This window comes from Eumetopias jubatus, unplaced genomic scaffold (genome assembly GCF_037043125.1).
Source record: "Eumetopias jubatus isolate StellerSeaLion01/CBP00866 unplaced genomic scaffold, mEumJub1_p1.0 scaffold_7, whole genome shotgun sequence".
Classification (NCBI taxonomy): Eukaryota; Metazoa; Chordata; class Mammalia; order Carnivora; family Otariidae; genus Eumetopias; species Eumetopias jubatus.
Genome location: NW_028274813.1, coordinates 77,004,080 through 77,031,887, shown reverse-complemented (window position 1 = coordinate 77,031,887; position 27,808 = coordinate 77,004,080). Strand labels below are relative to the sequence as shown.

Sequence of the window (27,808 nt, the reverse complement as noted above, 5' to 3'; positions counted from 1 at the left end):
CACAGCAGCAGCTTCGACCCCTCGAAGGTGGGCCCCCTTTTCCTTCAGCAAGAATCTTGAAGAAATATTAGAAATTTGACATCCACCCTGGAAACCCAAATTTCTGTTTGACCTGACATCAAGGGGTGGATGTCTCTTCAGAACGTAACATAGACATACTTGTTTTATACACAGAGGGAGGGAAAAACTTAATATAGGGATAAGGCCAATCAAGGGGCACAAAAATCTTTAAAAACATCATCATGGGATTGCTTTGGTTTTTAAAGATGATCATGCTTACTTGATAATCCTGACTCAAGAACATGCCTGCAATTAGAAAAATGCAGGATTTGCCTCAACTTCACTTTCATCTGCATTTTAATTTGATTGGCAGTTGGAAGCAGGGCAAGATGTTGGCACCCGCCGAAGCAGAGCTGACAGCACTGTCTGTAGGCTTTAAGAACTCTTGGAAATTGTAGCTAGACAGAAGGAAATGGTTTGTTTCTAGAGTTTGTTCAGTTGCATTTAATGAACTCCTCTCCTCACACATTTGTAAAGCTCGTTATCCTTATAGGCTACTTCCTACCCCTACCTCTCATTTAACTTTCTAGTCCTTCTAGAATTAGCACCAGCAAAATGTATCTCAGTTCTCTGGGCTGAAAATGAGAATGCCTCAGTATATTCTCACTCACCCTTTTAAGAGCAGAGGCCTAGCCAAGCTGACTAACCTGGTCAGCTGACAAAAATAAAATCCTCTATCAGGGACCAGAGCCACTGATTACTGGGTGAACTGGATGGTTCCGTTCTTCTGTCTATTAAGAGAGAGAAGACCAAAGAAGAGGCCTGAAGTGGGTGACAGGTAGAACAGAAGACTTCCGAGGTCTCTTCCAATTTCAGAGGCACTTTTTATATATAGGGGTCAGTCCCTCCTCCCCACTTGCCCCTTGTTTACCGTATCCTCTCAGATCTGAGGAAAGACATAATAAGTCTCTTAGATATTTGCCATAATTCGTTTAATCTAGTTGTAATGCTAAGAAGGATCACATTGTTCCTAACTTCCATAAAGTGGCTCAGGAGCAGAGAAATGGAGGAGAGGCAGAGAGTGTCATGACGTGATGCTTGTGAATCACTTCTGAATGGTTCTGTGCTCTTTGAGGAGAAATGTTTCCAAGTCGTATCATAGTGTCTCCCTTCACCTCCCAATAGAATCTTACTGCTCACGGATGTATAGTCTCAACAAATGGGACCAAAAGAATGGCTAGTCAGACATTATGCTAAGTAAAATAAGCCAGTCATAAAATGAAAAATGCTGTATTGATTCCACTTATATGAGGTATCTAGAGTAGTCAAAGTCACAGAGACAGGAAGTAGAATAATGGTTGCCAGGAGCCGGGGTAAGGGAGGAGAACAGGGGAGTTACGGTTTAATGGGTACAGAGTTCCATTTGGAGATGAGTTCGTTCTGAAGACAGATGGTGGTGATGGTTGCAGAGCAAAATGACTGCCCTTAATAATAACACTCATAAAAACGAACAGCTAGCCAAAGAAAGGACTAAGGCCAAGTCAGAGCCACTTACCTTTTCTGTGCATTCTCCAAGTGACTTTCTTCCATTTTATGCTCATTTTTGGCTGTGAACGAGAAATAATTATTATTAAAACAGTGTTTTCTTCCATCATATCTTTTGGGTAATCTTCTAACTTTGATTACACCCATGGGTTATCAAAATAATTCTGAATGCAGGGGTTGGCAGCCCCTACCACATGTCCTGGAGATAGTTCTCAACTGGCTACATCTCCCACCCTTGCTTTCTTGAGAATAGCTAGAGCTAATGGTGGCCATATAATTTACTGTTCTCACTGGGACACTCTTGAGAGTGAAAGAAGGTGATAACTAATAATTACATAATTGGAGCAATCCACAATTGGACAGATTGGTACATGTGGTCACCCCAGCTACGGCTGGCCTCTTTGTGAGCTTTGGCACATACTTGGTTGGCACTCTCCCCACCCTTCCCCAAACATCAGAAACCCAGAACCATGTACAGCAGTTCTACTTGGGTTCACACAAATTCACTGGAACACTTGCACACACTATCTCTACACCCAGAGGCTCCTTTGGCAGTCTGGGGAAGCCTATGGTCTCCTTTCTCAAAATACTGTTTTTAAATGCTTTCAAAAATAAATACTTAAGACTACTAAGGAAATCCATGATACTGAGATACAACTCTGAATTTACAGATCAAGAACCAGTGTTCTGTAGGAACTATTTATTTAGGAGGTTTCATTTTTGGGTGGTGCTTTTACATATCATTCTCTCTAATCAGAAGATATTATTATGCATGATAATAACACTTCTTCACTTTAAAAATGTCTAGAAAAATAGGCAAGTCATAATCTACATAAGCCTTAAGGTTCCTTCCATTTAAGGCTAGAGTGATATAAAATGAACAAGAAAAGAAAATCAGTCTTATCTACTAAGGCCTATGATGTGATACTTCATGAAAGACATTAAAGGATTTTTTAAAAAGATTTTATTTATTTATCTGAGAGAGAGAGAAAGTGCACGAGCAGGGGGGAGGGGCAGAGGGAGACAGAGAAGCAGACTCCCTGCTGACCAGGGAGCCCGATGTGGGACTCAATCCCAGGACCCTGGGATCATGACCTGAGCCGAAGGCAGATGCTTGACCTACTAAGCCACCCAGGCACCTGATATTAAAGGATTTTAAAATACCACTATTTTACTAAGCTTAGCTCTGCCATGTACTACCTGTGTGACTGTGGTCAATTTACTCATGACCAACTGCATAGTTATTGACTCATCTGTCCTATACGAATAGCCACAGTGACTACCGTCATACTACACCATACAAGATTAAATTAGATAATATATATCAAGTGCTTGGCACACAATATATGATCAATAAACAACATGAAAGGTATCATTAGTACCTCACCATCAATTTCATCATTGATTTTAAAATGTCAATTTTATCAAGTTACTCCCCAACTCAAAACCTTCCAAAGGCTTATCATCACCTTTAATACAACCTTTAATATCTTCATAATGTCCCATGAGGCCCTGCAGGTCTGCTCACTGGCTCCTCTGTGACATCACTTCCTCGCTCCCATGCTCATTTCTTTCCAGTCTCTCTGCCAGCTTGCTGGTGCTTGAGCACACTGAGCATGCGCATTGTGGGGTCTCTGCACTTGCTGCACCCTGCCCACAGTCTGTGCATGACTGGCTCCCTTACTGTTTTCAGGTTTCAGCTCAGATATTACCCTCTCTGACTTCACTTAATAAAAGATCACCCCTTGCTACATATCCCTGTCCCCTCCCTCAATTCTCTCAGCCTCCACACATTACCTTTTTTCCTGCCCAGCCTCTATCTACCTGGCAGACTATTCATTTTCTCATGTGTTTATTATATGACAATTGAAGGTAAGCTCAAGGAGAGAAGCAACTTCAGCTGGCTTGTTTTCTGCTGAGCCTTAAACACAGGAAGAGTGCCTATATATTAAACAACTTATTTTAGTTGAAAAATGCATATGCTGGACAAATATTGCTTAAAAAGAAAGCTACTAGGTTTCCTAAAAAGAAAACTTGATATTTTATTTATTTATTTATTTACTTACTTATTTACTTACTTATCAGAGAGAGAGAGAAAGAACACAAGCAGGGGGAGGGCAGGCAGAGGGAGAAGCAGACTCCCCACTGAGCAAGGAGCCCAATGTGGGACTCGATCCCAGGACCCTGGGATCATGACCTGAGCCCAAGGCAGACACTTAACCGACTGAGCCACTCAGGCGTCCCAAAACGTGATATTTATTTATTTTTTTTTAAAGATTTTATTTATTTGTTTGAGAGAGAGAATGAGAGAGAGAGAGAGAGAGCATGAGAGGGGGGAGGGTCAGAGGGAGAAGCAGACTCCCTGCTGAGCAGGGAGCCCGATGCGGGACTCGATCCTGGGACTCCAGGATCATGACCTGAGCCGAAGGCAGTTGCTTAACCAACTGAGGCACCCAGGCGCCCCCAAAACGTGATATTTAGAATACAAACATAGACTCAATAAGAATGTCAGGCTAAAGTTATATACTATTACCTCAAAGTCCAATAATTGTCAATTAACAAAAATGATTTTTTTTTATGTTAAAATAATTCTGCTTTGGGTGCCTGGGTGGCTCAGTCGTTAAGCGTCTGCCTTCGGCTCAGGTCGTGATCCCAGGGTCCTGGGATGGAGCCCCACATCGGGCTCTCTGCTCCGCGGGAAGCCTGCTTCTCCCTCTCCCACTCCCCCTGCTTATGTTCCCTCTCTCACTGTCTCTCTCTCTCTGTCAAATAAATAAATAAAATCTTTAAAAAAATAATTCTGCTTTGATAACGACACCATTTTAGGTAAAATCATAGTTATGGTCATCTTTTGCAGTATGATTTCCCCCATCCTCCTCGTGGGAGTCTCTGTGAATTAGTCTCATTCTTAGCCAGTCAGACACAGAGAAGTGACCTATGTCTCTCCTACTACCAAGTCCTCCAAAATGTGAAACAAACAAGTAGTTTGTTCTTAGCCAGTGATTCTTAATTATGTGCATGGCCAAACACAAGGAAAAATTCCTTTGAGGCCTGATTGATCTTCCTGGAGCACCTTTGCTGTTCTCCCTCACCAGGTAGTTTCTAACCGGCTACTTCAGGCGGTGAGTAGAACTATAGTCAAGCGGTCGTTGCATATAAATTCACTGATGAGAAATACCCTTTCCACAAGGAATTAAGCATTCAGTAAGATTTTGGAATGGCCCTCTAAATATGGGTATTTGGAAAAAAAAAAAAAGCATCCAAAATGTAAAAAGAGGTGTTACTAAGAGGCCCAATGCATACTGTAGAACTTCTGAGGGTTTGGGAGGAAAGAGCCTTCAGGAAAATGAGAAGAACCTAGAGATCTTAATTTTTCCTAAGCAGAGGGCCTGTGTACAGATAGAAAAGGCAGCCACTTCCATGGTGTGATGTGGAAGCTCTACCAGCCTAAAATATTTCTCCCATCAAAATGTGTGACATTTCTGACCATGTCATTATACATTTTCATTCTTCAAAGTGCTCTAAGCAAAACAAAAACACATTACCTGGAAGGAAAATGTTTAAAGACTGGAGTCACAAACTCAAATTCTAGTATCAGCAGCAAATAAGGCAACTGTAGGCCAAGTAGAAGAATCCTAACATTCTCAAATTCTATCCCTTGCTTCTCAATACTGGAACTGACAGTCTCAGTGTAGGTAAGCCAACAGGCCGTGGTAGGAAAATGGGAAGGCCATGCCCCATGTAAGGGAGGGAAGGCACTTGCCATTGTTACCAGATCTTCCACCTTTTTCAGAGATGCTAAGATTTTTAAATGAATGGTCCCGGCTTAAAAAAAAATTTCTTTTTTCAAATACTCTGTAGGACAAAGGGACTATTCCTGTTGGCCATATCTGGTTCTGCAAGCTCTGACTTAAGCCATTAGTAGCAACTGACATAATGACATAGGTAGATTTGTTCTTTTGTTCTATGTGCCAGACCCTATTCTAGGTGTTTGGGATCCCCCAGTGAAGAAAGCAAAGATCCTTATAGAACTTCCATTCTAGTTGGGGAAGACAGGCAATTAAACCTGAGCAAATAAGATCCAGTATAAGTGATTTCTGATAAGGGGTAGCAACAAATATTTCCAGAGCATGGCTTGTTGTCTGTAGGACACTTTATATGGATTATTGAATTAAGGTGCCTGGGCCAGCCACAGCATGTCACACAGGTAACTAGGTACCCCAAAGGGAAACGATGTCTAAATGGAAGATGGTAAGTCTTAGGTGCAAATTGTCTTTACCCTACAGCTTTGACTAGCAGTGGCCTTGAAAATATGTGTGGGATTTACTTAGTCTTCTATTCTACAAAGCCCCATGGACATTAGCTTTTAGGTGCTTCCTTTTAGTTTACATTTCCTACTACATGTGTGGTGGGGGTTAGGTAGGCTTCTTAGAAGAGTTAAGTTTGGAGGAGTTGTCAGATACTGACACGGCCCAGGGAGGTAGAGAAATAACAGGCATCCCCAAACTTGCTCTTCTCTCTTCTCTTTCTGCCACAAGAGGCTGTCTCACTGTCTCCAATGAATTAAATATGATGATTTTACAAATCAGAGGAATAAAGTAGTTGCTTAAGATGATGACAGTCTCACATTTTAAGATAATACAAGCAATAAGGAAAACAAATCAGAGTACTAAAAATGAGAAGCTTCACTCCACATCAACTCTGTCTTCCAAACTTCTTTATCTAGGCTGTGGACACACTGTAATGATGTGAATTTCTGGAAGTCCTTGGAGAAGAGTGAGTGGCAAGTTTGCTTGGCGACCTACCTACACATACTATAATTTTTCTGTCATCGGTAGAACTGTGTTGCTTTTCTTAAACTCCAACTCTCTCCTTTAAAGAACAGTATTTTTCATAATTCTATGTCATGGAGAGAAAGCAACATGACTTCTTTGGAAGACATTTTGTTTGTTTGTTTGTTTAAGAGATATGAGGATTTTATTTAATGCAGGCTTTACTGAATAAAGACCATTTGCTTTTGTGTAAAGCTTTACTACCTTGGAATTTTGTTTCCTGGAATTTTGTTTTCACTGATAGCCATTGTCTCATTAGTTATCATAAAGTCACGCCATATAATAACCACTGTGAAACTCCTCAGTACTGTGGCCAACTAAGTGAGGCAGAACTCAGCATAAATTCCAACTTTTAAGCCCAGCTCTGCCACTTAAGTGTCATGGACAAGTCTCACGTTTCAGTTCCCATCTCTGCAAAATAAAGATGATGATGCCTAGGTGCACCAATATATGAAAGCTACATGAAAAGGGGCCGAAGCTTGCTTGAATCAGAATCTCTCCAAGTCAGACCTCTGATGGCTCCATGTCCTGTTGAGACTTCTGGGGGTTCAAGCTTCCAGTGGGATGGCTGTTTTGACCATGTTAAACGCAGATGTAGCATAGTGGAAAGAAGTTGGGCTTTGTGTCAGGTAGGTCTGGGTTGAATTTGTGCCCTGTCACTTATTAACCGAAAGACCCTGGGGAAGTCACTTAACTCCTCTGAGCCTTACTCATAAAACTGGAATGATAAGATCTACGCCGTAAGGTGGTTGTGACCCTTGGAGGTACTGAACACAAGAGGTTAACATAGCGACTAATGTACTCTAGGCACTCAAAAATGGTAGCCATTTATTATTTGATTGGCTAGAAGGAAATGTTAGTAGTCATTATTCCAGCTGTCTGACTTTGGAATGAGTAATACAAAATTTCAAGCAAATGTTCCTTTCTTTCTTAAGAATGTCTACAACCACCCTCAGTAGAGGATAATTTTGCTTGTGATCATTTCCGTGTCAGATCCTCACTATTCTCCCATTTTACTCACAAAGCTGATGTCCTTACCACGGTGCCTAAGGCTTGTCTTCAGGAGGGTGTTTCCTATGTTGGACCTAAAGTCATTTTATTTGCTGTTTCAGCCCATTTTGGTTTTATTTAATCCTCAGGAAAGAAAGACAGAAACTGATATATAATTTTGCAAATTTACCTGGGAGTCAGGTGGGTAGGGGTGAGGTGCTTATGATTTTTTCCCTTTCGTCATTGTTGAGTTCTCAAACTTTGACCTGATTAACTCTACCACCTCTCATATACTAAGTGCAAGATAATGATGTTGGGGTCTACTTTAAAAAGGTAGTTTTCTGAGAGCAAAGATACCTTCTTTAACCTCTAGGCTCTTTGATCTATAACAGGTTCCTTGCATGGCACAGGAAACCCGGTTCTCTGCATTGCATCTGAACTGCCAACTTAAAAGGCAAACTGAACTATGCCACTGCTGTGCTTATGTGCTCATCAGCTTCCCCTCTGTCCAGGATGAAGTACGCTCACGTTGCACAGTAAGCCCTTCACAACCTGGCTCCTTCTACTTCCCACAACACGTGCTATGCTCCTGGCAAGTGGGACTCCTTGCTGTTCCCGCCAGTCAACCTGTTTTTTTTTTTTTTTGGTGTACCTTTATTTTTAGGGACACTGTTTCTTCTGCTCTGAATTCCTCCTCCTCCCTGCCTTCTCCTTCCTAAACACTCCCACTGTAAACATCTTTTCTTCCTTCAAAAACTAAGCTTTAAAAAGTTATGTCTTTCATGAAGACCTCCACGGGGGCCTTTCCTTCACTGAGTGGTGAGTGGCTCTTTCTGTGCAGCTCCCACAAAACCATGTTCACATATGCGGGGCACAGTACTGACATCATTTGCTGGCAGTCTGCTTTTCTGATTAGACTCGGTGCTTCTTGAGGGCAGCAACCAAAATCTATTTCATAATGGAATTTCAAAATCTGTGTCTCTCAACTTTAATGCCTTTCAGGTACTCCACTTATTTGACAGGTGAATAAAGTGACAGCAAGGGACCCACACCAGCAGATCACAGCCCCTGCTCATTACCTCCCCACTGGGGGATCAGAGCCCATTTCCTGCCACACAATTTCTAATCTTTGTTTTCTTTTTTCAACAAAGTAGAAGAGAGTCCAATAGAATCAACCAGTGAGAGAGTACTGATTTTCATCCAGATCTTATTTAGGATGATCGATTGCAGATACAAAGAACACTGACCCTTGAGTTTTGTCTGTATCAGACTTACAATTTTAAAATAGAGTAATTACGAAAAATGTAAAGTTTCTATAAATGCCACTTCCAGAAAGCATTCTGGCCATGAACAACACTTATCATCTAAATGTACCAAAATATTCAAGGTTTAATCCTCAAGAGGGTGGTATTCATGCACAGAAAGTGGCTGAAGAAGGACGTCACTCTTCAAAGAAAGTGGGGGTTTTATGCCAAACATAATTAAGTCATATTTATGGATACCCATCTGGGAGGTAGTAAAGTGTGGAATGAGGGCAAGGGATAAAGGTTGGAATATCTTCCCAGTATTCTTTACACAGTCTATTACACTTTAATATACCATGGTTTATGGACCTGACATGGTTGGTATAAACCAACAGGACGCACAGTAAAGAAGCTGTTTTTATTGCAGCTCTACAAATAGAGGAACCAGGTGATGCTAACAAGGAAACAAAGGGACCGCACTTCACTTCATGTGCTATCCATCTGATGCGAACAGGGCAGTCAGATTTTCTTAGAAAATCACCCTGTCATGCACTTTCCAGGAGAAAAGAATGCTTTCACCAACAGAGGTAACAGCACGTGGACACTGGAAAGAGGGAAGACTTTTTAACATTTGAGAGGAGGGGGAAATTATTTGGATATGGAACCACTGAGTTATGGGGGAAGTGGTCTTATACTGACATATTTCCCCTCAGTATGCTTGCTCATGAAGGATGCTATCCTCCTATCCAAACTTCTTGTTTTATTAACTTTTCCTGGTTGTGGTTAAATTAGACGGAGGATCATTTCTGGTCTGTCATAGACTTTACATTTGCAAATAACGAGTTGGGTGGTAAAGTTGAGGAGCATAAAGGGTCATCTGTGAGAATTTCTGTCTAAATTGGTGTGGGACTGGGTGAAGGCATGCTATCAAGGATCCCAGGATCTGGGTATCATTTGATTTCCAGGTCACCTGTCTAGGGCTAAAGTGGAGTAGAAAACTCACACTTTTGATGAAAGCACTAAGCAAAAGCCATTGTATTAGAAGACTTTGAAGAGGTCTTTCGAGTCATAAAATCAAAGGAACCCAGATACAAGGAGTCTTAAACGTCATTTAGTCCAACCCTTGGGCTGATGTTTGAGTCGGGATCCTCCTGTGTTCAATCAGACTTTGTAGATCTCATCTTCTTCACCATTTTTATCTGCCATTTTTAGTTGCCTTTATAACTGAACTGAATATTTTTATGGACATCAAAGAAAAACTAAATGCTGGTATCATCTAACTTGGGCACCTGAGGCTTTTCTCAGCCAAGTTTCTTCATCTGAACTGTAGAATGTGAAAGGTGATTTGACCAACTATTCTCTCGGTCTTCCTCATCTTGTGAACAGAAGTAGCACCATTCTAGATGGTAGGGAGATGTCCATTCATTACACTCAACAATGGCCTTAGGGTAACAGGGCTTGATTCTCTCATAAATGGTTGAAAAGCCCTGAGTCTTGATGCAATCAAGCTTACAAATGACTTATGATCTTATGTCATTTATATTTTTATATTTTGAAACCTAGGCATAATATTCAATACCTCAGAAAATATCTTATTGGTATAATAATTTGGATTAGAAAAATCTCCCTGGCTCTATAATGAAAAGAACTAAATGATTCTTTTATATTCTGGGATGACTAGTAATTATTTGTGTAGGTGAGGAGTGTAGTTTAAGAGATCACAGTATAATTCTAAGTGCTCATCAGATTATGCCTCTGGTTTGTTCTCTATAGTAATTATTACAAAAGTAAATATTTTATCCATTTACAATTCTAGAAGGTAATCAGACTAAGAGTGTAATTGGGATCTAAATGAAATAAATTTATCCACCATTCATAAGTCAACCCACTGTAAAACTTTACAACTTTTTTTTTCTCCAATATAGCTTCACCTTAGATGAGACTTTTGCCCCCACAGGTAAGTTTTTAACCACTCACAATATGGACATAACATTCAATCTTTAGACTGTCTGAGGAATTCTGCTCAATCTTCTTAAAGGCAACCATTTATTTACTGTTAATAGTCTATGGTCTTTTTTCCTGTTTCTGTATAGCCCAGTGAAGTCCTTCAATTCTGTACAACTATCTGTACACAGTAATTTTTTTTTGGCATCAAGATGATACAGATACAATTACTTGAGAAAGTTCATCAGACAATATTATCTATAACCTAACTATAACCTAGTCCAACAGTTTAATGTTATAGAAATGAGAAAGTGAACACCCAAGTTGATGAAATGACTTTCCTGCATCCAGGTCTCTTGACTCATAATCCAGTATTTCCAATGCCCCCTGCTGCTCCCCAACAGGCTATATTTCTCTCTAGAATTCTCAAATACTTAGGTGGTATCTTGAAGCTGCACTATACTGCACATTTTTCATAGGAGTATATACATCAGAGAGAAAGTGCCAAGATGGAATTTCAGCTTTCATTCTAAATTTCCTGACTCTTGATGCTTTAAACCAGACCATGGGGGTAAAATTTTAGAATGATCCAGTGAGAGGCTCATTAACATTAATGGGAGTCAGGTGGTTGCATTCTCAAATAGGGCCTGAAATTCTCCATGTTATCTCATCTCGTAGGCCCATATATACCTTTAACTTATCAGCATTAATAGAAATGACATCTCTTTTGAAAAAAAAAATGCTTTTACTTGGAATTATTTCTTCACAAATACTTCTAAACAAACATAAAATATAATTTTCATTTAGAGAACTTACATAACTCCTGTTTCCTGTAGTGTCTACCCTGTCTCCCTGGCATCTCATTCCCAGTGGGAAGGCTCATCCCTTCCACAATGCTTTAGAATTTTTTCAAGGGTCATGTAGGGGTAATGAATTCTGTAGTCTCATCATTCAGGGATAAGTCACCAAATGAATCATCATTTAGAAAATCTTAGGAATTACAAAGAAGCTAGATTTACGAGAGGGCTGTCCCCATTTTGTTTCATCAAGAACCTTGATGACATTTCAAAGACAATGGGGTTCAGAGTCGCAAGGCTCTAAATAATCATTTGGTGATAAGTTGCAGGTATATTAACAATGGAAGAAGTTCTCCTTTACCAAACAACTCTGTCCTATCTTGATATTAGCACTAGCCTAAAGGTGTATAATTTCTGGAAGGCATGGACTGTGCTTTTTAAAAAAATTTATATTCAAAATGTTTAGCATTTGAGACTACAAACTTAGTGTTTATAAATAAGTAATTTGTTGCTTCATGGATTGGTGAGAATTAACCACAAAAGCAGCTGCTAGTTTGAATCTGTAAGCAAGTTCATAAGCAATGTGGTAATAGGCTCCATGCTCATTTTTCTCTCCGATTTAAAGTGGTGCTCTTCAAAAGCAAGGGCCTCTTTTTTTATTTCATAGCATTTTAGTACTTGATTTTCAACAGATATTTCTTTAAGCACTTCATTAACAAATGGAAAAAATTGGTACCAAGTGGCTTCTTGGGGTTTCCCATAACTGCCTCTGATGACTGTCTGTTATTGAGAGCCGTCACTTGATTCTTCATATCTCAACCTGTCCATCTGTACATTGGATAAAATGAAACCTTACAGCTGAGAACTAGCTAGGAGAAACTTAAGAAATTAGCCAGTGTAAACCTCTCATGCTACAGTTTATAAGTGAGTGAAGTTAAATAGTAGGGTACTGAATAAATGTTGATTTTATGATACTAGGACAGTGTACTGAACTGTGACCCCTTCACCCCACCAGTCACAGCTAATGGGATCCGAGGGCAGTCAGGCCACTTGCTGATCAGTTGCTGATGAAGCAGTTTAATACAGTCGGCTGGAATAATCAGACTGATGGTCGTGGTGGCGGTGATGAAGATGAGGATGAGTATGAAAATTCACTGAGTACTCAGTGTGTGTCAGGTAATATGCTAAGGGTTTTACATAGATCATTTAACCTTCCCAACTCATATCAGAGTTCTACATGGTGGATAATAGTGGAAGCAAAGCTTCAAATTGCTCCATTACTTTCCAGCTGGTGGCCTTGGGCAAGTTGTTTCACTTGGCTAACGCTGAGTTTTCTAATCTATAAATGGAGGTAGTAATAGGACCTATATTAGACAGTTGTAATAATTAAATGAGATGTTTGTGAAGGTGCTCAGCCATTGTACTTGGCGCATTAACTCAGTAAATGCCAATTATTGCAATCATTACAACCACCACCACAACAATTCTCAGTTGTCCAGTGATGTTTGCTTGTTTAAGTTGTCCCGGGCTCCCATGAGACTAGTCTTGAGTAGTTGAGCATCCTGTTCTTTTAGTAACGTGTCTATCCCTACAATGAACTCCCTGAGACCTGAAGCAAATGCACTAGATCCAAATATCCCACAAATTGGGTTTTCAAAGGATATCATAGGGAAATGCTGTGACAGTTATAAGTGATAAAACTCAGAATACAAAGCAGGAAATATGGTGTGACTGAAATTATGTTAAAATGTATATCACAGAAATAAATTATGTATCTATTAAAAATACCAGAAAGTAATATATCAAAATATCACAGTTGCTGTTTCTGCCTCTCTGGTCGATAGGCTTTTTGTTTTTAACACGCTTTTAACTGTTTTTTGAAGAGTTAGCATCATTCAATATAATCAGAGAAAGAAACCACTGATGGTATTTGGAAGTAGCAGTTGAGCACACTGAAAGTGAGTGACTTGCGTAAGGTCATATTACTAGTTTGGGGGCAAAAAGAACTTGTGCCCTTATTCAGTACAGGTGTCACTAAACTGCATTGTTATTCTTTACGTGTTCCTGCTTAAAAACTATAAAACTGTCATATCATCATAGACCAGAAAATTAGAGAAGTCATACGTGGAGAAGGAAGCATTTGAATAAGTTAAATTTAAAGGCCTAGCCACCTACATTAAAGTCCTAAAGCCCTTTATATATATCTTATACACACATACAAATGTAAATTTTACAATTTCTATAAAGTAACCATCCCACATATTTTTATGAATTGTCCAGAAATATATACAATATGAAGAGTGGTTTTAATCACATTATAAAGATGAAAATGCAGATAAAAGCCGTTATGCATGGTCAGAGAGCTTAACAGATTAAGGCTGATTTTAAGTAATCAAAAATGAAGAGAGGAAAAAAAAGCCATACTGAGAGATCAGATAAAATAATACATGGCCCCCATACCTTTACAAAGGAGATTTCCTCTTCATCTAGATTTATTTATACTAAACCTCTTACATCTTTGTGGCATAAGACATTTGTTAAATAACTGAAACCCTCCCTTTGGAAAAATAAGCATTCAGATATTTAATGATGAAAAGAAATGCACCACAAGAAGGCCCATAAGTAATCACAGAATGCCCATTGCTATCCTTAGGTCAGTCTTCTTTTAGAACCCTGGCAAAGGCTAAGTGTACTTGGGAAACCAGATTTCCAGGGCGACTGAAAAACTGAAAAAATTCTAACCATCCTGATAGCTGTTACTGCTTTGAACATCAAAATACTTTATCTCATTTTCTTTCTCAGGGTCAAGAATTTGTCATAGTTGGGGATTTAAATTGGTCCGCTAGAAGTGGTACCAGAGAATTACCCTAACTTCAATAGTTGTGATGCTACCAAGAATCTAGGCGCAAGGAAGGCAGTGATAGTGTGTTTCTCTAGAGATGTGTCCAAGAAAGAAAAGTACTGGAGAACTGGGATTCCCAAAGAAGACACTGTAGGAGATATTTCCCACATGAAAGCACATTTAATTTGCTCTGTCAGTACAAGTTATGCAGAAAGACTATTAGCACAAGTGATTGTTATTGGAGTCGGTAAAAGGGGACCAAGAAATGAGGTCTGGTTTTAAAATTGACCACACCGTGCTTCTAAGTGTGCTGATGGTGAGTTTAATAGAATTTGAGGTGGTACCTCTGGAGTCACCTTTCAACAATAATTGTCATCTTCCTCCTCCTCCCCTTTTATTGAATCTTTATAATTTCCCCCAGATTAAAAATAACTCCTCACTGTAGGACACATGGATAACTGAGGGGGAAAAAAAAGAAAAAAACATAAACATAGTGCAGAAGGCTTTCTTATGTAATGGCCTCTGCTAATATTTTGACTCATTTCCATAAATGTAGGTGTATGTTTATAATCACAAAGCCATTTGTGTTTTATATAGTCGAGGTCATACTGAATATATAACCTACTTTCTTGCTTTTTCATTTAATGTGTTGAAGCAGAGGTCAACTTTTAAATGAATCCTTTAAAGACAATTTATCATTTATCATTTAATTGGTAATGACTGAAAATAATTGTTGAAAAACAAGCCTTTCTTTCAAAGTGGGTATGAAACCTATTCAAATAAAATAATTTTCTAGAAACCCAAGAAAACATTTCCAAAATAATTTCTGACAACGTTTCTTCAATAAGATCTTGTAGGGGAAAAATGTTTGGTTATGAAGGACTATTAAAGTATTATCAAATATAATTAAAGCAGAGTTTTACTTTTTGATTCAACTTGGAAATAATCTGTTGCTTTACCGCTTCAGTCTTCTGCTTTCTGTAGGTTAGAAATGTTTTAGATGGCCACAAGTATTAAAATCATGTCCTATGACACAAAATAAGCTAAAATTTCTTTCCACTATGGTTAAACCCAATATATCTGTTCTGTATTTGGAAAATACAAAATAAAGAAAATATCCTCAATAGGAAAAAATATTGAGGGTCAGTATATGCTTGGAAGCAAGTGTGAGGTCTCTGACTATAGAAGACACACACACACACACACACACACGTGCGCGCACGCACGCACCCTCAGTAGGAAACAGACCTCCCTTAAAATCTGAGAGAGGAGGAAACGTTCAAATATTAGGTAAATTGGAGAAGTGCCACTGTGTCCTTTAGGCAGGAAGCTAATTGCACAAGTGGCAAAAGCTGATTTCAGAAAGGAGAAAGAAAAAAAAAGAAAAAAGAAAAGAAGAAAGAAAGAAAGAAAAGAAAAGAAAAGAAGAAAAAGAAAGAGAAAGAAAGAGAGAGAGGAAAGAAAAGAAAGGAAGAAAGGGAAGGAAGAAAGGGAAGGAAGGAAGGAAGGAAAGAAGGAAGGAAGAAAGAAAAGAAAGAAAAGCTCCTGAAACCAGAGGCTTGAAATGTTTTACTGGAGAAAAACCATAGCATTACCTCCTCCTGTGGGATGATAACAATGATTTATGAAGCTGAAGTCATTTCTTGTGATTGTGCTTCGGGGAGATTGGTTTCACATGATCTGCGAAGCCAGGCAATGCAAGCTCAAGAACCACCCCACATGTTCAACTCAGGCTCGGATCTGCCCTCTTCAAGGGGATTCCAGAGCTCCGCGGAGGGGGAGGAAAAGCTATTGCTTTCTGATCCATGAACCACCCTCTCCCCTCCCACAAGCTCATTAGGTGTACACACGGCTCTCTTATTCTCTCTCCTTTTAAAAGTATTACTACTCCTGCATTGTAAATGCGCAGCAGGATAGTAGCAAAGCTGAGATTAATTCCCTATGGATTTATATGGCTCGTTCTCACCCACGATGACTTGCACCTTTTCAAAGGTGCTTATGCTGCTGTTTTTATGGCTGGTCACTAACTTTACTCTGGCATATGGCTGTTGGCGCCATGACACGGAGTGAACATTTTATACCTGAATTAAAGTGGATATTTGACAGTTTCTGTCAGAAAGTTCAGAGCAAAGAATTTGTGGGACAAGATTTATTGCATATTTTATATGGGATACATCTGTTTCTTTGCTAGCTTTGGTCCTTCCCTTAAAAAAATTTAAAGAAGTTTCCTAAAGAAATATAATGACTGACAGGAAAAAGAAAAGCCAAAGCAGAAGAAAAATATGGTCAAAAGTTGGGTATTTAGAACATCGCTTTAAAAAACAAACCAAAAAAACAAACCAAAAAATACCACTTCTCATTCTGAGGAGGAAAAATGACTCAGAGTCATGAATAAAAGCTCAGGGAAACAATGCTGTTATCATTGGCAATTATTTTATGGCTGGTTTAATGCCACTTATATAATGAAGTTAAAAGTTTAAGTGCATAACCTACCATTTTCTGCAGGCCTGAAACAGGACTGGAAAAAATAATCTGCCTTTGATGTACTTCTTAAGATTTCACCATCCCAAATGGTGAGCTAAATTAAGTCCAACCACATCAGCGTTAAACAACAACAAAATTACAGATATTTAAACATTTAAAATTGATATGCCTAAAGATAAATGCAGATAATTTCCAACCAAAATCCATCACGACCATGTCAAGGATGTATATAAACTTCATCTTCATCTAAAAACCTTTCCTAGGTAGCAAGTGAGCACCGTGACAGAGATTCATAATTACATAAACACGGGGCTCAACCTGGAATCCCGTAAGACAAGACAAGCTACTTTTTCTTGTAACTGCTGTGGGAGAGCCTTTGATTCTGAATACTGCAAAACTGAAAATAAAACTTCCCCTCTTAAGGGTTTTGAAAAGTTAATTTTTAATTACTTTAGGTAACATGCATTCTTCTTGTAAAACTATGAAACATTACAGAGAAAGCCTTTGTCAGTGGCCCTCTGCACCCCACCCCCTGCCTCCCCCAACACACATTCTTGTCCTCTCCCAAGACTCAATTACTATTACCGGTTTATCCTTCCAGAACTTCTCCTGAGTGTCCTGTGCAAATGCGCAAGGTTCTTCTCAGACATATGGAAGTAGGCGTGCTTGCTCATCAAGGATGCATGGCTTGAATTTTAGTTGACACTGTCAAATATTCCTCACAGCCAATAACTGATAATACCAAACTCTGTAATTTTTGCAAATCACCTAGATTTTGATATAAATCCTTACTGCCTATATTTAACTTTCCCCATGGTTTTGCTTGTCTTTTGACTCAGTTTACAATATCTTTCATTTATAAATTTCATTTTGAAGTAGTCAGTAAATACTTCATATATATACGTATCTACACATGCATACATACATTTTTTTCTCTTTGCCTTTTGCCTTTTTATATTTAGGTCACGAATCATTTGGCATTGTGTGGGGTAGGAGTCTTTTTTTTTTCGGAAATGGATAAGACGGTTCAAAACAGCATTGATGTTCTAAAAGATAATCAGAGTATGCAAATAATGGCAGTTTTGTCTTGTCTGTCATATTTAAACATGTTATTTCTTTTCCCTTCATGTTGCCCTGGCTAGGGCTTTCTGTCTCTGCATCAAGTTGACACATTCATGTTTATCATGATTACAAATGTATTTGTATATATCTCCATCGTATTTACTTTTTCACTTTTATTTACCAGGCTTTGCAGCTATTTCCCATTCCCCCTTTCCTCAATTTTATTGGCTTCAAATCGCCTTTGCTTCATTTTTCCTTCTTGGTTTGAAAATGATCATTTTAACTTTCTGATCAGTGAATACGTTTAAGTTTCAACATCCATGACACAAATATCTGCGATGCTAAGAGTATCTAGAGTTAGTTATAGCTCTACACCCTAACTCTGAGCGACCTAAGAATGCTCAGCTTCTCCTCTCCCCCGGCCAAATCTCAGGGCCACATTCCATGCCACATCCTGGGTTGCTATCATCTGCAACTTTACGTCCAGATTACAAAAAAAAAAAAAAAGTTCTTGTGACTACTACTTAAGCATCTTTTTATGAATTTATTTGTTCATTACACATTTTGCTACTCCCATTCTTCCTGTATTCATTTTCTTATTGGAGGAGTACAACCTTGAGAGAGGATTTATGAATAATCAACTTCCTACGCTCTGTGCATCGCAAAAGAATTCACTTGTCCCTTTCATTTTCATGATGGTTTGACTAAACGTAGAATTCCAGCTTGGAAAATATTTTTCTTTGGAATTTTCCATCTAATGCGCCATTGTTCTCTTGCATCCAGTGTTGCTGCTGAGAAGTTTGTTATTTCGCCCCCAGAATTTTTCCAAATCCTTGTTTCTCAAATTTGACTATAAAGAGTTAATAGTATGTACACTTGTGCATTTATCATTTGGTACCTGAGAGACTCTTTCAATAAAAGATGCAATGTCGTTCTCTTCATTTCTAGGAAGTAATCTCATATGGTTTGAATATTTCTTCCTCTCTTGTATTAAGTAGATATTGGGTTAAATAGACTAAGTTTCTAAATACAGTTTTTATATCTCAGCATTTCTCTATGCTTTTGGTATATTTCTCTCTTCATTGGGAATCTAGAAGATTCCCTTGACTTGATCTATCTTTGAATTCACTAATTTGTTTTCAGTGATGTCTACTTTACTATTCTGTGCATTCACTGATTTTTTTTTTAATTACCAACCCCAATTTTCATTTCTGTTCTCTACTGGATTCTTTTATGTGGAGTGGTGGCCTCTTGTAATTCCCTGGGATTATAAAACACATGTTCTGAAGACCTGCTCGGCCTACAAGTGTATTTTCTCAGGTGTAAGCTCTGCTTGTTGTGTTTGTTGACTTTCCTCAATTGTTGATCCTGGATAGTGAGCCAGTCTTTGTAGCTGAATCTCACCATTAGATAGAGGAGTGGGATATTATGCTGCAGCTTATATTCTAGTTGTTCGGGGGAACAGAGAGGAGGGGCAGAATATTTCATGAGGCAGGGTACTCTGTCATATCCCGAGACAGTATCAGCTACCCAAGATAGTACTCTGTCTCTCCCACCCAGGAGCCCTTTCGTGGCCCTGTCTCAGAAGTAGATACTTCCTATTTTAGTTGTCCACTCCAGGGTGTGGCCAAAGGTGCTGCTCTGCAAAATAAGGCTTCCCCAAGGGTTGTAATTCTAAGGGACTGCTTAAATGTCAAAATTCAAAGTTCTGCATTTCTCTCCCCACAGATTTATGATGATAAGAGAGATCACGCACATTTTTCTAGGTTTAAAACCAAATAATACGAAAAAAGCCAAGATGTCCATCAACAGATGAATCGATAAAAAAGATGTGATATATATATACAATGGAATATTATGCAGCCATCAAAAAAACCCCGAAATCTTGCCATTTGCAATGACGTGGATGGAACTAGAGGGTATTATGCTAAGTGAAATAAGTCAAGCAGAGAAAGACATGTATCATATGATCTCACTGATATGAGGAATTCTTAACCTCAGGAAACAAACTGAGGGTTGCTGGAGTGGAGAGGGGTAGGAGGGATGGGGTGGCTGGGTGATAGACACTGGGGAAGTTATGTGCCATGGTGAGAACTGTGAATTGTGTAAGACTGTTGAATCAGAGACCTGTACCTCTGAAACAAATAATACATTATATGTTTAAAAAAAAAAAAGATAGTAGGACTCTGAGAAACAAACTGAGGGTTCTAGAGGGGAAGGGGGTGGGGGGATGGGTTAGCCCGGTGATGGGTATTAAAGAGGGCACATTCTGCATGGAACACTGGGTGTTATACACAAACAATGAATCATGGAACACTACATCAAAAACTAATGATGTAATGTGTGGTGATTAACATAACATAATAAAATAAAATTTAAAAAACAATCAAACAAAAAAACCAGATAAAATGCCAAAGTAGAAATCTCGCTATTATTATCACAAGTAATGATGTGGGGACATAAAAAAAATCATAATTAACCACTCGAGCATGAAGATCTATTTTAAAGCAGCTACGTGGAAAGAAAGCCACACAGATGGTACACAGAAGTCTAGCCACACAGATGGTACAGAATGCTTTACAGGTAACTTTCCCATTTTCAGAGTTTTCTTCACAGAGTGAAGTTCTCTGAACTTACAAGGGAGAGGCACAGTGCCTGGAGCTGTAACCTCCTACTGCAAAAATAGTGGAAGGCCATGTTGGATCTGCGTGCCCCCGCCAGAAGCCAAGTGCTTCCTTTTTTACAGTTCTATAAAATGGCATCTGCGAATAAATAAGATTTCATTTAAGTGCTAGAAGCCACACACAGTTGGAGAACAAGGGCTCGGGGATGGCAGCACATACTATATTGCAGTCATGGGGAGGACCGGGGGTAGGAGTATGAGCATGAGTGGGTAAGGAAGGAATTGTTAAAAATCCTGGGTCACTTTATTATTGATCATATTAAATACATTTGAACATCATTTGAAAAGGGACATCTCCCATTTCCTTCATGTCACGAAATGCAAGTCAACTTGGGCAGGATGTGGAGTCTTACAGTGATTTGCAGAGGCTCAGATTCTTACGTAGTTTCCTTACTTCCAATATATCATACATTACTGATGTATTAGTTACATATAGGTAATGCTCTGTATTTAATCACACATTTTCAGAAACAGTGAGTGTTATCATGAAAGACAAAGTATTTATCAGTGGCAAGCCAGACAATATTGTCCATGTTCCATATTGGTCAATACCTCAACCGTTCTGATCACTTTCTCCATCTCTTCCATTGGCTCTTGTTCTTCTTCTCCCTCTTGCACTCTGAATATATCCAGCTCCCAAGGGTGTCCTGTGGCTCTCCTCACTTCTCTCTTAATATAATTAGCTAGACACACAGCTACCGTTCTTCTGCTGATGAATCTCGGGTTTCTATTGTCAGCTCCAAACTACGTTCTCAACGGCCAGATTTGCATTTCTCTTGCTCTGCTGGACACCATGACGCGAACAGCTGTCCAGGAATTCAAATTATCCCTGAGTCCCACCCCCTGCCCCATAACACAAACCTATTCCTTTCATAGTCTTTTTTGTTTTGTTTCAAAATTTTATTTAAACTCTAGTTAGTTAACATATAGTGTAATATTGGTTTCAGGAGTAGAATTAAGGGATTCATCACTTATATATAACACCCAGTGCTCATCACAAGTGCCCTCCTTAAAACCCATCACCCATCTAGCCTTTCATAGTCTTCCACAACTCCGTAAATAACATCACCAGTCACTTAGATGATCAAAACCCGGAAATTATTTTTGGTCCCTCCTTTGCTTCAACGCCAAGGTCGAAATCATTACCAAATCCCTGTCTTTTCTACTTCCCAAATCTACCACATTTTCTATCTCAACATCCATCACTCTGGCCCAAAGTGCTATTGTTTTTCACCTGAGTTACTTCAATAACCTCCTTAAATCTACTCTTGCCCACTTCCATTTATTTTCTACAGAGCAATCAGAATAATCTTTTAAAACACAAATGCAGTCTTTTTACTTTCATTTTACAAACTCTTCTAAGGCTTCCCACTGAATCGTGAATGAAATCCCAATCCCTTTTCATGGTCATCAGGACTCTGCATGTACAGCATGTGTCAGTCCCCGTGGTTCTAGCCCATTCTGGTTTCTTTGTATGCCAAGCTCTCACCCACCTCAGGTCTGCCACCCGTGATATTCCTTCTGCCTGTGGTGTTTTTCTTCCTACATTTCCCATGATTAGATCCTGCCCTGGCTGAAATGTCACCATGGAAGAGAGCTGTTTCCACTCTTTTAAAGCAGATTTCTTAAAGCTCTGCCCCGCCCCCAACCAAACCTAAACATCCCACAATCTATAAAACACAATATTACAATGTAATATACATTGGGCTAGTTATTTGCTTTTTTATTTATTTCTCTTCTTAATCATAAGTTGATCTATTCTGTTCATGACTATATATATAAACTGTGCCTGGCACAGAACCTGACTCAGTGTAGGCATTCAACGTTGGTTGAATGAATTTTTTCTACTATTCTATGCATGGTAATTGCCCTCCCATAGTCACATCTGTTTAGGATTGGCTCTCTAGCCTATGCTGTGAGAGCCAGGGAACTGTCTCTTGCCTTTGCTTGGCACAATATCCAACACGTGGGCCTATACATAATGAATGAATGGTTATGATTAGGCACTCAGTAATCTTTTTTTCAAATCATATTAGACCTGACACACAAAATCAACTTGGAAGATGTTGTTTAGAGTAAGTAGTCTTGAGAGGTTAAAAAAAATTGGTAATAATCAGAGGCCAAGGAAATCATGGATAAGGTCTTTTTGGATAACAAACTTGAATGATGGAAAATGATGGAAAGTTTGAAATAGTAGTCAGAAATAACTCCAAGAGAGACCCAAGGGAGCTAATTCTCTGTTTGGATGTCTAAATTTATCACTGATGTGGCAGTGTGATCCCTGGAAAAGGAGCATCTCTCGAGGATCCTTTCCCTCAGCTGTCAAGAGGGCCTGATGTTTGCTTCTTTCACAAGGATAGAAGGACAGAGGAGGTGGCATAATGTCAAATGCCCTGCAGTCCACTGGAGATAAAGCACTCTATGAGTGGAAGACAGTCTGGGGACCCTGCTTACTGCAGCCTGAGAGGCTATAGGCCAATGGCAAAGGTGTTGAACAAGGCTGAGGTTGAATTCCCTAGGGAAAAAAAAAAATTGTTTCCCTGATATTAAGAAAAAGAAAAACAGACCAACAGGGTATGCTCAGAAACTGATGGAAAGAGTTGATGCCATCAAATCAAGCTGTAGGAAGATTTCATGAAAACAGAGCAAAAACAGAATCAAAGGATTCTAGGGAAGGATATGCCAATTTCATAAGAAATAGGGAAGGTGTAAGAGAAACAAGGGTGGTTTCCTTGACATCCTTCCTCATCCACTGTTGAGTCCAGTCTGAGTCCAGTCGAAGACGGGACTGCTTTGTTCCATGTCTAACTCATGCCCAACCTATGAGTTTACTTTTGTGTAGGAACCAAGAGAGATCTACCTTATATTAGAATACTAGGTGTATCCCATAGAAGAGTTTCATTAAAATGTTCCAGGTAGTTTCCAAATAGCAACAAAGTTGTGAAAATACTATTCTGTATGCCCTTCCCAGTTTTCTTAGTTCTGGCTCTTTCCAGAGTTATTCATTCTTATCTTTTTCAACTACTTTCTGAATAAACAAGTTCAGAAAACATAAATGTCTGCCTACGACTGATGCCTTCACCGTGTCCTGAAACTAAATAAAGCTACAAGGGAATTAAAAGAGAGGCTGAAGGGATGGCATTTCCCTCAGGCTTGTTGCCATGTCTCCATTAGGTTCTGGGGGTATGTGCTTATTTTTATAGCTCTTTTGTGAATAGATGGTGTGAGACAGAAGTCCTATTTCCAACGCTCATTTTACTGAGCAGCCCACAGTCAGACTTTCCAAGAAGAAAGATGGAAAATTATGGTCCAAGCAGCATTACTGTCCATCGAGGGACCAAGGAGAATCCTGGACCTCATCCACTACAGCAGCTTAAACTATCATTTATGAGCAGCAAAATGACTGTTTCTGGGTCTCAGCAACATTATTTTGGGCTGAGTTTGTGGCATTGAGGCCCAGTTAACCATAAATGATTTATTTTTACATTCCCATCACTTTCACATATGGATGATCACCATTGCATTATTTACAAAAAAAAAAAAAAAAAAAGAATGCTTGAGGACTCCTGTCCTTCTAGAATGGAAAGCACAATGTGTAAGAAAGTAGAATTAGTTTTAATTCTTGTCCTACTTCATAACAAAAGGGTTCTAGTCATTTCATGTTATTGTCTTGTTTAGCTTTCCAAAGTCCCAGTGAAGAAGAGAGGATATACTGATTACTGGCTCTTCTCTCGAGTGGACTTCCAGACAGATGTAACTGACTTAATGACAGAAAGGGAAAGGGGTATTGGAGAAAGAAAAATATGGCCTACTCAAGCAATGGAAAAATCTATAGCAGTTAAAAGAATTAGATCCATACATACCAATATGGGCAGGTTTTCAAGCAACCTTGAGTGAAAAATTGGGATGCAGAATGGTAAACCCAGTAAGGATCCATCCTTTCTATTGTACTTTCACTGCCTTCCTAAAGAAAGTCTGGATTTCTGATTCTTAATTTGGTAAATTTTGATCACTGAAAGCCATCCAAGAGGAATTTCAATTCTCTAAATTAATAGCACTAATAAAAATAAAAGCGATGCCTTAATTTCTTATCATTTAAAATTTTCTTTCCACACCGGGTTTTTGTAACAGTGAATGGAGTTTAGTCTGGCTGTAAGCTCTAACAATTTGGATACTAGCTCTGCATAGCATCTACTGTATTCTGCCGAGGATGATCCAAAGAGGCTACCCGTCTCCAATGAGAATGAAAGATAAATATTTGTGGTTACAATGGTGTCATGATTCTCAGATAAAAGGAGGGAGTTAGGTCTACCACTTGGCTCATGCTCCCTCCTAAGCAAACCACGAAAGTTTAGTGACCTAAAAATTATTGGGGAGACAAAGCATGCTCTCTCTGCAGTCTCTGACTACTAGGAATATTGACACAATAAACACTTTGGGAGTTTCAGCGTCTTTTGTTTAAGGATTTCAGAATTCCTCCCTCTGCAACTTTATGGCATTTCCAATGAACAGGGAGACAGACAGGTAAAATACAGTATTTCTTGGGAGATGACCCAAGGCAAATCTCGTTATTTGCTGGCACCTTTACACATGTGCTACACGTCAAATGCTTTGTCACCCCTTAAAGGAAAGGCCCTGGTAGATGGCAAGCATGCCAATAATTGCTTTCTTGTAGGAAGAGCTACCTGGTTGCAAACTCAAGATACAATTTGTAAGAACACAGAATTGGACAGGAAAACACCAGCCAATGGAAGAAAACTTCCCACTCTGCTTCCTCAAGGTCTACTCTAACTTAATATTGATGTAAATAGCTAAATATCCAAGAACAAAAATTTGTTATGCAATATCTAATCTATGGCGATGCACCAATTAATGAGACTCACTAAATCTTCCCACTAAGTCAAAAACAGACATCTAGGCAAACGTTCTGTCCATGCTATGGGTCTTCTGAGTCAGGAGCCAGGAGGACTGGACAAACCACCTTCTGCTTTCTAGCTGCTAGTGTTTCCAGCTGGTAAATAACACCTGAGCTGAAGGCAGACGCTTAACGACTGAGCCACCCAGGCGGCCCACCAAGACACTTTATTTGGCATTGTTATGGACTGGACCTACTGTCTCAGCTTACAAAAACAGTAAGGATCTTCAGACCCCTGCCAGTCTGTGGAAATCACCCTTTCATCTGGGTAAAGACTAGGGTCCACGAGTGGTGAAAATAGTTAACACTGTTCTGTTGCCAGCATATAAAACCAGGTTCTACATCTAGGTACAACTCCCCAAGGTCTGGGACCTCAGTGGTGGAAGGGAGGAGAGATTTAGACCAATACTCCCGTGGAAATGAAGGGGGGGGCACGTTTCTCCCATGTGACAAAGTTAGGGGGTACCAAATCCAAATTCTGTACCTGTGGAGGTATCTTGTATTGACCGAAGAGAGATAACTAGATAAGAATTACTTTCATCTGCAACTCATTTTAGTGTTTCCTTTCCATTGGACAAGTGAAGGGAGCTTCTGCATTTCTCTAGGTAACACGGGATCCTATACTCAGGTTACCCAAAGTTTGGGGGAAGCTGTAAGGCGAAAGACTAGCTCCAAAGTTATTAGACACGGACTGTCTAACAAATGACAAGAGATATGAAAATCTCATAATCCTTGTATCTGACTAGTTTCTGGTCTTTAGAAAAAGATTGATTTTTTTTAAAGATTTTTATTTATCTATTTGACAAAGACAGAGAGAGACACAGCAAGAGAGGGAACACAAGTAAGGGGAGTGGGAGAGGGAGAAGCAGGCTTCCCGCTGAGCAGGAAGCCCGATGCAGAGCTCCATCTCAGGACCCCAGGATCATGACCGAAGGCAGACGCTTAATGATTGAGCTACCCAGGAGCCCAGACTTTTTTTTTTTTAATCACCCTGGCTAAGTGTTCATTGCAGACACTCCTGGCTCAGTGTCTTCCATTCTGCTTAAGTTTGTTGTTTTCTTCCCCGATCATATTTTTGACCTTGCTCTTTTGGTTAGATACGTAGGAAGAGTTTTTAGATCTTGTTTTTAAGATCTTATAAAATCTCATTTTCATCTCTAAAGGCATTCCATTCCATTTATGATTTAAATGAGGAGGAACAGTTTTAAATGCTCCTTTACTTTTTTGGACAAATTCTATCTGTATTCCTGAGCACCCACTTCATGCTAAGTGGTGGAGATTCTAAGATGAGCAAAATAGACACCTGCCCTCTCTTATTAGCCATGTAATTTCTCAAATATTTAAAAATTTCTCAAACCCTTGCAAAGTGACATGGAGGAAATGATGACAATTGCATTAATAATAACAGAGAGGATCTTATTCTCACAGGGGTGTGTCTAAGGAAAGCCCTTCCTCTCTTGAGGAGTGGCTTCTACCATCCAAATACCTCTCCTTTTGAGCCCCCTCTCTACTTTTCCGCCCACTCCAATCCAAGCCACCAGAATCCCACAATGAATTCTTAACTTGTTCTCATTGGAGTCTTCCTTTTACATCAGACAGGACTAGTCTTGAGTTCAGTTTCCACAGTTGCCAAATGGAGGTGAAACAGTGCTTTCCTAAGGGTTTTTAAAATGAGAACTGAATGAGACTATGCTTAGTATCAGGCTCAGAGTATTAAATAAATGCTAGCTAATGCTATTTTTATTACTCTTAATAATAAATCATAAATATTATAGGAACTTGGGAAATCCTACACAAGTGGGACTTGAGGACAGTTTTGAGGGCGGGTGTTACCTTGGCTAGAAAAAAAGGAAGTAGAGCTTGGCCCCCAGGCTCAAGCTGAAACTTCTATTTCCTCAATGTGAGCAAGAGCCTAAGCAGGGCTGGAGGGGAAGAGTGGCGGGTGGTGGTGGGGGGTGTTTGTGTGTTGAGGGGTGTTGCAGGGGTCAGGGAGTCAATAACAGAACTCACTAGACTGGGGGAAAAATCTTTTGTGGGAGCAGTAAGCCTGGACAACTAGAATAGAGACCAGGAATAGAACCTCTCATGGCGCCTGGGTGGCTCAGTCGTTAAGCGTCCGCCTTCGGCTCAGGTCAAGCCCTGCATCGGGCTCCCTGCTCGGTGGGAGGCCTGCTTCTCCCTCTCCCACCTCCCCTGCTTGTGTTCCCTCTCTCGCTGTGTCTCTCGCTGTCAAATAAATAAATAAATGAATAAATCTTAAAAAAAGAAAAAAAAGGAATAGAACCTCTCAGAGAGTGACGCAAACAATCCACTCATGCAAATAATCTCCAAGAATGTAGCATTCTTTTTAGGAACTTCTGATCCCACTGGTGAAGAAGAGGGGCAGAGAAGGAATGCTTGTTCCTGGTGTCAGTAAATAGAATCTTCTGGCAAGGAAGTACTTTGAATATATTTGCAAGAGAAGTTCAAT

At 39.5% G+C, this 27,808-nt stretch overlaps 1 protein-coding gene across 1 annotated transcript in view; it reads right to left on the bottom strand.

The window, feature by feature from the left end:
• LOC114221356 (formin-1-like) overlaps positions 1-27,808 on the bottom strand; it is a 290,129-nt gene that overhangs the window by 46,674 nt on the left and 215,647 nt on the right. Inside the window, exon 14 of the mRNA XM_028119472.2 lies at positions 1,556-1,607. Coding sequence (XP_027975273.1) covers positions 1,556-1,607 — 52 coding nt within the window. The remainder of the gene's footprint in view (positions 1-1,555; positions 1,608-27,808) is intronic.